The 12,080-nt window shown below is 34.8% G+C and overlaps 1 protein-coding gene across 5 annotated transcripts in view; it reads right to left on the minus strand.

The window, feature by feature from the left end:
- The window catches only part of DACH1 (dachshund family transcription factor 1), a 382,163-nt gene that overhangs the window by 62,397 nt on the left and 307,686 nt on the right, over window positions 1-12,080 (minus strand). For all 5 annotated transcript variants that reach the window (XM_033052701.1, XM_033052699.1, XM_033052698.1 and 2 more), the window contains exons 7-8: window positions 11,151-11,302; window positions 2,704-2,851 (exon numbers count right to left, since the gene is read on the minus strand). In XM_033052701.1, the coding sequence (XP_032908592.1) occupies window positions 2,704-2,851; window positions 11,151-11,302 (300 nt within the window). The remainder of the gene's footprint in view (window positions 1-2,703; window positions 2,852-11,150; window positions 11,303-12,080) is intronic.

Genomic DNA, 12,080 nt, shown 5'->3' on the forward strand with positions numbered 1-12,080 from the left:
CACCTTTTAGATGATCATGTATATTTTGTGCTGCTATACAGAACTGTTCAGGCACAAAATTAACATAAGCACATATCCTGTAGTCAGAATAACGACATAATTTACATCCAAGACTTTGGAATTTTTGTTATTTCTCATTTTGTACAACACCAACTACTTTATAGCCAAATTAGCTCATGCTATCAAAGAACATCTACCATCTATACAAAGGCTAAACTAAATACATTTTGAATCATTGCATGGTTTTAATGTTTTCATTATAAGTACTTTGAAAGTGATTGCAATAAATGAGAAGGAAACATATGTTGCTTTCTGAATTAAAATGTCATCATGGCTGACACATTGTAGATGTGACTACAGCAGTCAGAGCCAGAATTAGCAAACCCTTACTGTGTAGCTGCTCACAGAAGAGATATTATCCTACTTTCACCAGTTGATGAGACACATCCTACAGCCTTAGGAATCGCTAATTGGAAAATTTAAAAAGAAGGAAGGAAAGAGTACAGTAAACAAGCAGCTCTGCAGAACATACAGTAGCAGCCATGAATCCAATGCTCCATGAAAAAAAGCAAAAATACAATAGCAAAAGATTGATTGATTTTGCCTAATGCTGAAGATCCCCTTCACATAAAGGGTTTGACCCATATGTGATACAGTGGCTTATGTTTCTATGTTGTAGGTTTTAAGTGTTTTTCAGTATTTTCATGTGATATTTCTTCACCTAGCAGGGAATCTGGTACATTTCTCCCATCTTGCTCATGCTTCCATTAAGACATGTGAAACTTTCTTTATGACATGACACTCGCTCTCTGAAAAACTAACAGTAGGTAAAGGCTCCTATGTATTTTTCTGCCTTTAATTGAAGAGTAACTTTTCACAGTAATTACAACCTGGCCTTATTTTTTCTCTTACTTCGATCTCTTTATTTGAAAGAATAATCCATAGTTTTCTTTCTTTTACACAGAAGTATCCACTAGCAGAGATAGTCATCTTCATTATATTTGGTGTGCTGCATACCACCACTAACTGTTCAAATCCATTCCTCTTTGGTCTGACTGTTTTCCCAGTGCAAGATCGTCATTAGAGGAATGCATACACAAAAGCAGGTAATGCATCATGCTGAAAATAATATTGCCAATTATTTCAGTAACCTGAACAAAATAAGGGACTATCCCATGATTTTTCTGACATACAACTTTGAGTAAAATTCATTTTGGTTAATTTTATCTTTTCAAAACACGTGTCTAAGCACAGCCTAGTCAACCACGTGACCTCTGGATTTAAAGGGAAAAGAAAGAAGCCTTCCCAGTGCAATTGACTCCACCTACCTGTTTCTTTTTTTGTTGTCCAGAAAGCAAAATTCTACTCATTAAATGAGACACTTAATTTGTAGATGGTGAAACGAAAGCAAGGTCAGATGGATTCCCCCCCAAAATTTTTCTGTTTTGCATTTGATTGTACAAGTCTAAAATGGAACATATACTTAAACAGTTGTAAGAAATATGTGAAGACAAACCAAATTACTTTACTCTTTTACCAAATTACTTTAAAAGTGTAAGCACTACAATTGTCTTAAGCAGAATGGACCAGTTGTGGACAAAGGGATGATTCATTGCACAGGTGTGATAATTGCTAACAGCAGCTGTCTTTCAAAATATGTTCTCAGAAGTTAAAAAAAGGGTAATTAATGATGTGATAGTCCTACCCTTTAATGGGTCAAGGCATGAAACAAGATTACATTGTGTACTTACTGCTAGCTTGTTAGTTTAAGGCATAATGACATTGGTTGTGAATCCAACTGTTCTTGGGATTTTCTGTTTAGGTGGTTACCAGAAAATTACACTGGACAACAAGAAGCTTGTAACTCTAGCCCTGCAGAAATACACATCTGACTTGTCATGGTCTGAATTAAACAGCAAGAGAGTCCCAGAGGTTAACTGTCCTTGCAAAGTAATCAGGCACTATTAAAGGGTGAGACGTACAGAAACAGAGTAATGAATGCATAAAGAAAGATAGAAACATGTTTATAATGCAAATAGTTAATGCAAATCACTCCAAACTGCCTCACTTTCACCATCAATGTAATTATTTTAAAATCTCTAACATGTACAGGCTTTACAGTGGGCTGAAGTTAATGCTACAAAGGCTACTACTGCTTCTGCTTCATCAAGAAGAACCTTCACTGCTACTTCTACAAACATGCATTTATCTACTATGCATTATAAAGAGATCATATATTGTCATTATCTTCATAGTTATTAAAGACAATTTGCCTAAATATTCACTATAAGAACAGAGCAGAGCTTTGTTTATAAAGCTCTTCTTTTATAAAGCTTTTTCTATAAAAGCTTGCAGATTCTTAGATTTGATACACATTGTCTTTGTATTAAGTAGCCATCCCTTTTCCTAATGATCACAACCTGCAAAGGACTGTTACAGCATGTAGGGTATTTATAATTGCTTTTACATTATTGATGTAACAATATTCAAGAAAATTGTTGAGAAAAAGGAGGGTCCTCACTCCAAGTCTCATGAAGACCCTATGCAAAATTAGGCAGGTTATAAAACACACTTCATTGCAGTCAGCTGAGACTTAACGTGATTTAAGGGAGGTAAAATTTTGATAAAACACAGGTGTTTGATAGCAAGTAGTTTCCTAAGGAAATAAATTAAAAGGTGTTTATGTCTGCTTAATCAAGATACCTCTGTTCTTCTGCTCCACAGCCAACTGTTTTTCAAGTGTTTCCCTCAGTTCTCGTTCCCTGAAGAGTTCCATCTTCAGCTCTGTTTTTTCCAGTTGGACTTGTTTCTCTTGAGCTCTGGCATTGTCTATAGCAACCTTTAGTAGACCCTGTTCAGAGATAAAGTTGGATATTTGGAGAATGTTAGAACAATTGAGATGACTAGCTACTGTTATTTTTCTTTGACAGTGATATTTTAGAAGTGAAATAACTCTGTCACAGGATCAAAGTTACCTCTTATCAACAGCAATTTTTAACTGGAATTAACTTTTTAACAGGTGGACAAAAATCTGTAAAAAGCTGGGAATTGGGTTTTCTTAAAAAATGCAAACTCACCTCTGACAGCGCATACAACTCGTGTGAAATATATACAGGAATAGGTTCACTCCTCTTAAGAAAAACTGGCAATCCCACAGTCACATCATACACAGAATTCAATCTCTAGTCCTATTCAAGCCAGTGGAAATTAGCTAAAGGAGAAAGTCTCTTTTAAATTCTTGCCACCTTGCTCCTTGTTAATTACTACTAATTTGAAATATTTCAATCATTAAGGTTACACGGACTACAGGTATATTGGCATAGTAAGGAGAGGACAGTCACAGAGCAGGAAGATATCTCTGTTTTAACAAGTCTGTTCCCTGACTTGTGTTACTATTATCTCACAGCCGAAAAACAAAACACAATCATCTCTTGATTCCTTGATCTGAGAAGGCTAATACAAACCCTACCTTTCTTTCTGTTGTTAGTGTATCAGGAAATAGCAATTGAGATTATTTTAATCTTCTTTTGAGAATTCCAACCTCAACATTCCCCCTTCTTTTGCAAGGAAATTGGATGATCCTGGTACAGCTAACAGTGTATTATTAATAGTATTTACTAGATAGTTAGGACACTGAGACAGGGCATCAAAATATAAGGAGAAATGGAATTTAAATAAATTAACATGCAAATATCCTTTTCCCTTTCCCAAAAGCCTGGCCACCAGGCTCTTGGGTCTACACCCAAATCTCTCCTACTGAAGCTATCAAAATAAAGTAGATAATTAAGCATGGATATTCATATATGAATCTCCATGGATATGAAACTGACTCTCTTGTATCCTAGGTAAGACTTCTGAGATACCTTAGAGATAATTTGACCCAACAGAGATCTAATTACTGATATAAAGCAAAACAATGTCAACTAGAGAGACAGAACAGTGCTCCCCAATGGTTCTGCTAGGAAAACATTCAGCTAACAGATCTAAGGTTCACACTCAAGACCTGGTTTGAGCACTACAGACATAAAACCACGATGCCTCTCTCCCAAATAAGCTTCCTCTTCCCTCAGTCACACTTCCTAAATTGGATTCTGGGTTGCATGTTTTTTCACAATTTTTTAAAAAAAAGCCTCCTAAAGAAGAATGGAAAAGAAGCAAGTACAATGATACTTGAGAAAGAGAAAAAATATTTTTGTGTATTCTGAGTCTGCACATTTATCCCACTGGTCTTCCCAGTGTCAATGATTGCTGTAAAATTTGTGTCCTTCAAACTCCTCTTTTAGTTCTGTTTTCAGAGTCTGTTATTTTCAGTACTCCTCATCTTCTTAAATCATTTGCCTCAAATCTTGTCTTGTTCAGAGCTTAATGCTCAGCAGCTCTGTTACCCTTCAACCTGTTGAAGTCCACAGAAGCTAAAAGAACTCAACACCCTTCTGACTGCAAGACCCAGATGGTCAGCAAAATGGTACACACTAAATAAGAATAAAACCATGTTTGGAAATATGGGAACAATGTTAACACAACAAATGTCCTCACAAATACATTTAAAGTTTTAGCAGCTTTCTTTTGCTGTTTTAAAATAGTTAAATCACAAAGGTATTTTGGATTGAATGTTAAACCTGAATGATTATTAGAGAAAACAAAGAAATCTACCGATAAAGCAAAATACAATTTGAAATATTTGGAAAGTGTTTACAATTTATTTTTTAGAAGTTAATAATAATTTGAATTCTGTTCCTTTTCCATGGCCATATTCTCCTGTGTTTGGTGCATCTGAATTAGTAAGAAACTGAAGCAGGAGGTATTTATCAATACCTGCTTCTGGGTTTTGCTTAAATTCCACAGTGTTTTAATCTCCTCCTATTCCTCACTTACTGGAACATGTGGTTGATCAAAATCATTAAAAAAAACAGATCAAGAAAAATTACATGTTGATGAAAAGTGTATTGTCTAGTAAGTTTAAATCTGCAAACACTGTTTTCCCAAATTCTTAAAATCCATCTTGTTTAACAATAAAATCAAGCTGCTAAAGCAACTGCCATCTTTACTCAATTCAACTACATTCATGTACATGTTTCTTCTTCATCAGGAACAAACAATTAGTAACAAATGAAAGAGATCATTACATCAAGTGCCCTTTTAGATCACCCCAATTAAAACTTTAGTTTAGCTGTATTTTAATTCTAAGATACCAAATTCTAATTTTCTGCTCTGATTGCTCTTGTTGACTTATCTTTGAAAGATGTACTCTCAGTGCAAAGCCTAGAGATTATTTAGCAAGATGCCAATGTTGGCATCACTTAATGTGTTGATTGGTTGTATTATCAGTAGCAGTTTAAAATAAATTACTATTAAACTATTATTGTCCTTGGCTGAGAAAACATAATATTTTGGTGTTCTTTAAATATGAAACAATCATTATGAATAAACATGGAGAATAACACTAGAGTGTAACATTGATGTGTGTAATTTTATATTAAGAATTGCTGCAAAGTACGAAGCTGCTTAAAGATTATTACATTTTCTGTTGCGTTTCTGCACCACACTTCCTCCCCCGGTCTCCTTTTTTTATACTTGCTAACATAGCCAATGGTAATACATTACCTATTGCTGCTGATTATGTCTGAAAAATATTAGCTTTTTGGAGCCAAAATCCACTAGAGACTACTTATAAGCTACACAAAATTAAGTTTCATTTTTAGAAGTTAAATCAGTGCACATCAGTAGGCATCCAATGTGAAAAAAAATCTGCACTAGAGCCAAACTGATGCATATCAAAAGTGCTGCTGCTGCCAATGACAGCACTAATGCAAAAATATTGAAAACATTCAATATCTCCCTTTATTCAACGCAGAAGGGGCTGAGAAAAGCCAGAAAAGTACAGCATCTAAAAAATCATCAGTGCCCCCTGGAACAGGAATAGCAATTTCAGGGTTGCATGAAATTCTATTAATTCTCCCAGTGGACCAGCTGTAGAAGATTATACAAAATGCAGTATGTCCAACTTGTATGTGCTATGGCTAATCCTCTAACCTGATATTAAATCAATATGCTGCCAATGACAATGGGAAATGCACTGCAACATGGGACATTAACAAAAAGAAAATATTTCTCTTTAGGGAAGATCAGATGTTATGGAAGCTGGATAATGATAATTGCAGCGAACATGCCCAGGTTCCAGATTTGTTTTTTATACAGTATGGCTCTATATGGAGCCTGACTTTAAGCATGGCAGGCCACTCTTCTTGGTGTCTCTTAAAATTTTTTCCCTGGAGATTTACAGATCATTCTGATTGGTTTACTTTACTGTACTTGTTTTAGTATTTTTCACTGGCAAATACTTTAGAACTGGCCCAAACACAAGGCTAAGTTGATATATGAGTTTCTTCCCATTCTCTGATCTGAGAACACCATCATATAAAGGCAGCCTCATGATCCTACAGAAACTAAACATATATCAAACTTCAACTCAATCTCATCAGTATTACTCATCACTATTTTTAAAAATTATGCAGATAATGTGTTGCTTATTTTGAAAGGAGTGGAGGAAAAAGTGTATAGAAGCGTCTTCTCTTTCTAGCTGCATCTATAAGTCTGTATTACACCTAACAGAATTCAGTTGGCTGTACATTTATATGTGACATCAAAATGACCTTGCTAATTAGTTTGACAGTCTGCCTAGAAGATCATATAGTGTTTCCAACAATTGCCCACACTGAGTCAAAAAGGGAAGCCAGAAGATCAGAACATGCACATTAGGAAGTTTTCCTAGTCAAAAATCTTGGCTTCCAGAGGGTTGCAGCTCAGAGGCTTCTTTCTGCAGTATTAGCTATTCATGGTGAATAACACTGCTTCTCTTATAGTCAGGAAAATCTATAAAATTTGTATGCTGTAATCATTAAAAGTATCTAGTGAAAGGCACTTGAAAAATATATATGCATACAATTCTAGTTAATTTCACATGTTAATTTTTGAATATGTGCTATTTATAACTGATTAGTGACTAACTACCGTGAGCAAGACAACACAGTTAGAGTATCTCTAGAGATGACTCCTGAAAGACAATGTTTTAAATTACTCAGATTGCATACTTTATCACAGATAAAGGCATGTTACACAAGTATAAATTATATTTTCCATTAATACTTTCTGGGAAAAATAAAATAATTCTCTTGAATTTTAGCAGAAGATAGACAGAATAACATGAAGTAAAACTGGAATTTTTTTTTACTTTATTCACTGTTTGCAGTGTTTTTCCCTTAGTATTTAGTCATAGATAGCAACAGTACAGGAGACTCACAGCAATAAAGCTAGTGGTTTTCTTTGTTTTCCGAGGGGAATTTAGTTTGTAACCATGAACTGCTTTTATTAGTATCAATAGGAAACTTGTAAATTATTTTAGTTATCTCTTTTAAAATATTTGGCAAGAAAAATATGTCAATACAGTAGTCTTGATTAAAAAAAATACAGCTATCATGGTGCACCTATACCATCCCTTAGATATTAATGGAAATTCAGCTCAGGGACAGTAGAGATTCAGACTCTAAAAACTTGAAAGAACATGCTTATTACCCAAGAATATTATAGCATCATGAAAGGCTGTGGCTGTAACAAACTTTGGCATAATCAGGCCATGACTCAAAAAGGTATACTTATGTGAGGGGTATGGAGACATCTTTAGCCTTCTCACTGGCACATAGACAGCATTTTGCTGTGACTCACTTTCCCCCACCCTTCATTCTCCCTGCAATTGCACTTAATCCAGAAGAAATCTGCAAATACACTTTGTGAAAACACAGACATATCCCTTGATTTAAATTCTCCAGGGAAATTTATTTTCTCTTCTTTTTAGATGTGCAGATATAAATCCAAATAAGAAAATATCTTATTCCTCTTTTGAATGTGTGTATTTGCTTGATTATATTTTTTTGAGTTTGTAATTTGTATTTCAGTAGTCCTCAGCAAGAACAACACTGGTTATTCTGAGTATTGAATATTGTTATTATCTCCTCTGTAAATGTGCAAATAATTAAACATTGTATTTTGCTTAAATAAGTATTTATGGAGAAGTAAAAAAATCCCATATATATGGTATACAGAATGACATACTGGTGACAGCAGAAGCAAATAGACTTATTTAATGTTTGCCTGAAATGATGAATTTGTGATCAGGGTTATCCATTTAACTTTAGTACAGATGGAAGAAATAGACTCACTTGCGGTCAGAGGTCAATCCTAAAAAATGACTCAGACTTCTAAAACAGAATTACAGTTAGGCAATGAGTTCACCTGAGCTCATCAGCATCTGCAGGACTTGAAGCACATTTGGTTTCAAATAACAAAATGTCTAGAAATTTTGTTCACATACCCAAAAAGCACTGTTCCAATGACAAGATTTAGGATCCTTTTTACTCTGTCAAAGGTCAAAATTAGAGCTCCTAGTGCCCATATGACACCTTAATCCTGTTGTATTTTAAACCAGGGCAGTCTCCACATTTTTGGAGGCCCCAAAGTCTGTATCCTCCAGATACCGCCCCTCACACAACTGAATATATAGAAAGGGACCATGTCAGAGACATCCACCATCAAATCCATGTGCACTAGTGTAACCAGAAGCTCCTTGCCTGTATATTCCTATGATGTAGGCTATAATGTAGGCTACCTCCAGCACGACATGTGGCATGTTGAGGATACTCCCCAGACCCATGACCTAACAAAAAATGTAGACTTGCATTTCATAAGCAGACAAATACCCTTCCAGTTTATGTTCAGCATGAATGACCCTAGGGAAAAAAGAGCAGTGTTTACCAAATCCACTCATGAAGCCATTGGCAATCTATTTAAGGAAGCTAGACCTGCTCCACTGCTGCAACAAGAGAAGAGCCAGGGATCACACTGCTCCACCTCCCCATGGAAACCACATGTCTACTGAAAGGGATGCAAAACACCTCAGGTCCAAAGGACAGCAAGGAACTATTTATTCAGTGAAAAGAATCCTTCTAATTCAGGTAGTAAATGCATCATGGGTCTCAGGTATTGCTCATGCATTTCCATGCAAAGTCACAAATTACAGTGCAATCAGGGACCATGGTACAGAATTTCCTCTTTCCACAGATGCCATCAACAAATTTTAACTTGTAATCAAATACCTAAAATTCTGTTCTGAAGTGTCAGCATCACAGTATCTAACTCATTTGTGGTATGGGGTAGTAGCCCCTTCTCCTTGCAATAGCAATAAAATAGCAATATGGAAACCATTTTAAATGGCATTGATTAATGAAATTGCCACTATTGTCCATATGATATTGCAATATACAACTTTTCCTACACATATGGGAAAATTGACAAATTTTATTCATTTTTTATTTTATGAAGTGAATTTCTAATGTTGTCCTGATAAAAATTAAATCTGGAGAGGAGAGAGGGAGGGAAATGCCTTTCATATACTGTTATGAAAGGATTCCTAGAAAACTGTCAAAACTATGTATTGTGATGTGGGCGCATATCGAAAAAATCCAGAAGAATTTTTGTACCACCACTTTTCACTGATAGATGATTTTTCATGATATGGAATGTCGAGGTAAGGAGCAGGACATATAAAAGCACTACAAGAGAAGGCATAAAAATGTTTCTGGTTTGTTTATGATGTTGCCTTTTGTTTTATCTTTTCATTACAGTTAAGATTGGAGCATTTTTTTAAAAAGTAACAACTAAAATTCACATTCACATTTTCTGTAAAACAAAACTGAATGCATTCTTGGCAAATTAATCCTTGTTATTTATCCTGAAGTAGTGCAGCACCCCCATATTTAATAATGAGATTAGCTAACCTATTGCTCATTAGATGGCTGTCTAGAGACATTGAGTGCAGACATTTGTCAAAAAATTACTGAGAACTTTTCTGCACATATATGCACAGCTACAAATTTACTGACTGTATTTCTGTCTTAAGAAAAAAATACAATCCTTACAGGTTGCAACAGATATGTTATAAGAATGCTGTTATCAAATTATTTTGATTCATGGTTTAAATATTTAAGATATCAAGCGACAGAATTCCAAAAAATAACCATAAATATGCATTTTCAGACCAGGCAGAGATAGTAATATTTACTTCTTAAATAGCAGTATTTTTCCATTATTAGACCTCAAAACACAACTAATGAATGGCTCATATACTTTTCATAAAACAATTCTGAAGTGCTATAAACTTTAATGAGATTGCTTCAGACAGTAAAGTGAGCAGGATTTGGCCCTGCTCCGTCATATCCTTTGCTGGATAGAATACAACTGATTTTATGTGTTTTCAGGAATGAGCAGGAAATATATGATGACAAATTAGAAGTTGGTAGCTGCCCAGACAAGGCTTCTCTGGAATGTGCAATATGGCTGTATTATTTCTGGCACTATAGTTTAGCTTCTGCATGAAACATGCAACCATATTGTTGCAAAATTTGCATATGGGGAACACAAGACAACTGAATTTGTGGACAAAAAAAATTCTTAATCCTAATATGAAGCACTAACAATTTGGCTTCAAGTTATACATAATGTATACTATAAATAATATTTGAACACGGCTTTACTGTACACACAACAGACATTGTGACTACCAAATAGGAAATCTTTATAAAATTTGGTAATACCCTTTGAAGTCTATTCTTTGAAGACAGTACTTTAAGCAAAATGAGCTTATTTATGAAGTAAGTGCTTTTTGTAAATGCTTTTATGGAAGACACATTTCAAATAGCTTTAAATATCATTTCCACAATGCCACTCTAGCAATTTAAAATAACTATTTATTAAAGAACTCTTTCTCTGTTTAGTAAATGAGATAAACAGTAAGATACATTTCATTAGCCTGTAATAAAAAGACCATTGAAGACAAATGTTGTTAAACACACCAATGTAATTTACATTGAATTTTCTGCTGTGGTTTAATATACAATCTGTATTTTTATGTACTGTATCTGACAGCTTCTAAATTCATTTGTTTGCTGTGGTTCCTTTAAAACCTAAATTACAAGAAAGTTTCAGTAAATTAGTTGATCCAAATAATCTTATGAACTGATTAAGCTTGAATGGTTTTATTAATTTAGACAAAACTGGCTCCTCTCCATCCTTTTAAGCTGATCTACAAAAAGGCCTACCTGGATGTTAGTCAGAAGGGTCTCTATGGAGGACAATCCATCAGGGAATAGAAAAGGAGATGGAAAACCTGGAGGTAGTGGCTGCCCATGCCCAGTTAGAGAAAGTTTGTCAAGGCTGTCTCTTGCGGTTGGTGTGGAGAGCGGGGTCTCATCTGTATGTGATTGAAACAAAAATATAGAACAAGTTACGCTTGTCTGTTTTTATTAGACCTCAGTAATGGCTTCCCTAGTGGTTTCCAGAACATTTATTGCAAATTGGTTCCTGCTATCAGGAGAAAATGCTTTCTGCTGAATTTTCTTTAATGAAAAAGCTGTGGAGATACAACAAGATAACATTAATGAGTAACTTTATAAGCCTTTTAAATGCAGTCTCTAATGAGACTGAGTTTACAGTGCCATAGAATCTTTTTAAAACAAATATTATCTCACATATACTTGTGATAATATATTCAGGCTGACTTTATGGGCACCTTCCCAATTATCTCATTTTAGTTTGTGTTCTATTTGGATTGACAATAGAATATTTTCTAGCATGACATATATTTTGTATATGAGAAGTATTTGAATATGAGGCTTCCCATACAATTAACCCTTCCCGCTCTTAATGGTTTCACTTGCAGCTCAGAAAATTTTGCAACACCAAGAAAAGCTCCTCAATACATTTGTGACCAAGAAAATACACCTGATTGTCACAATTAAAACATGCTTGGACAGTACACGAAATTAACAGCATGATAACAATCACTGGCCTAATTTTTTTTAAGCATGGATATCTTCTAACAATCAGTGCTGAACTCCTCAGTGGGATCTTTTGTAACAATCAGATCTGATCACTTCTGACATCACAATGGGAAAAAACTTGCACAGCTTGGAGACTTCTAAGATTAAAGTTTCATAGATAATCTGTGAACAGATTAAGAAGTGGGAAAA

Source organism: Catharus ustulatus, chromosome 2 (assembly GCF_009819885.2).
Source record: "Catharus ustulatus isolate bCatUst1 chromosome 2, bCatUst1.pri.v2, whole genome shotgun sequence".
NCBI lineage: Eukaryota > Metazoa > Chordata > Aves > Passeriformes > Turdidae > Catharus > Catharus ustulatus.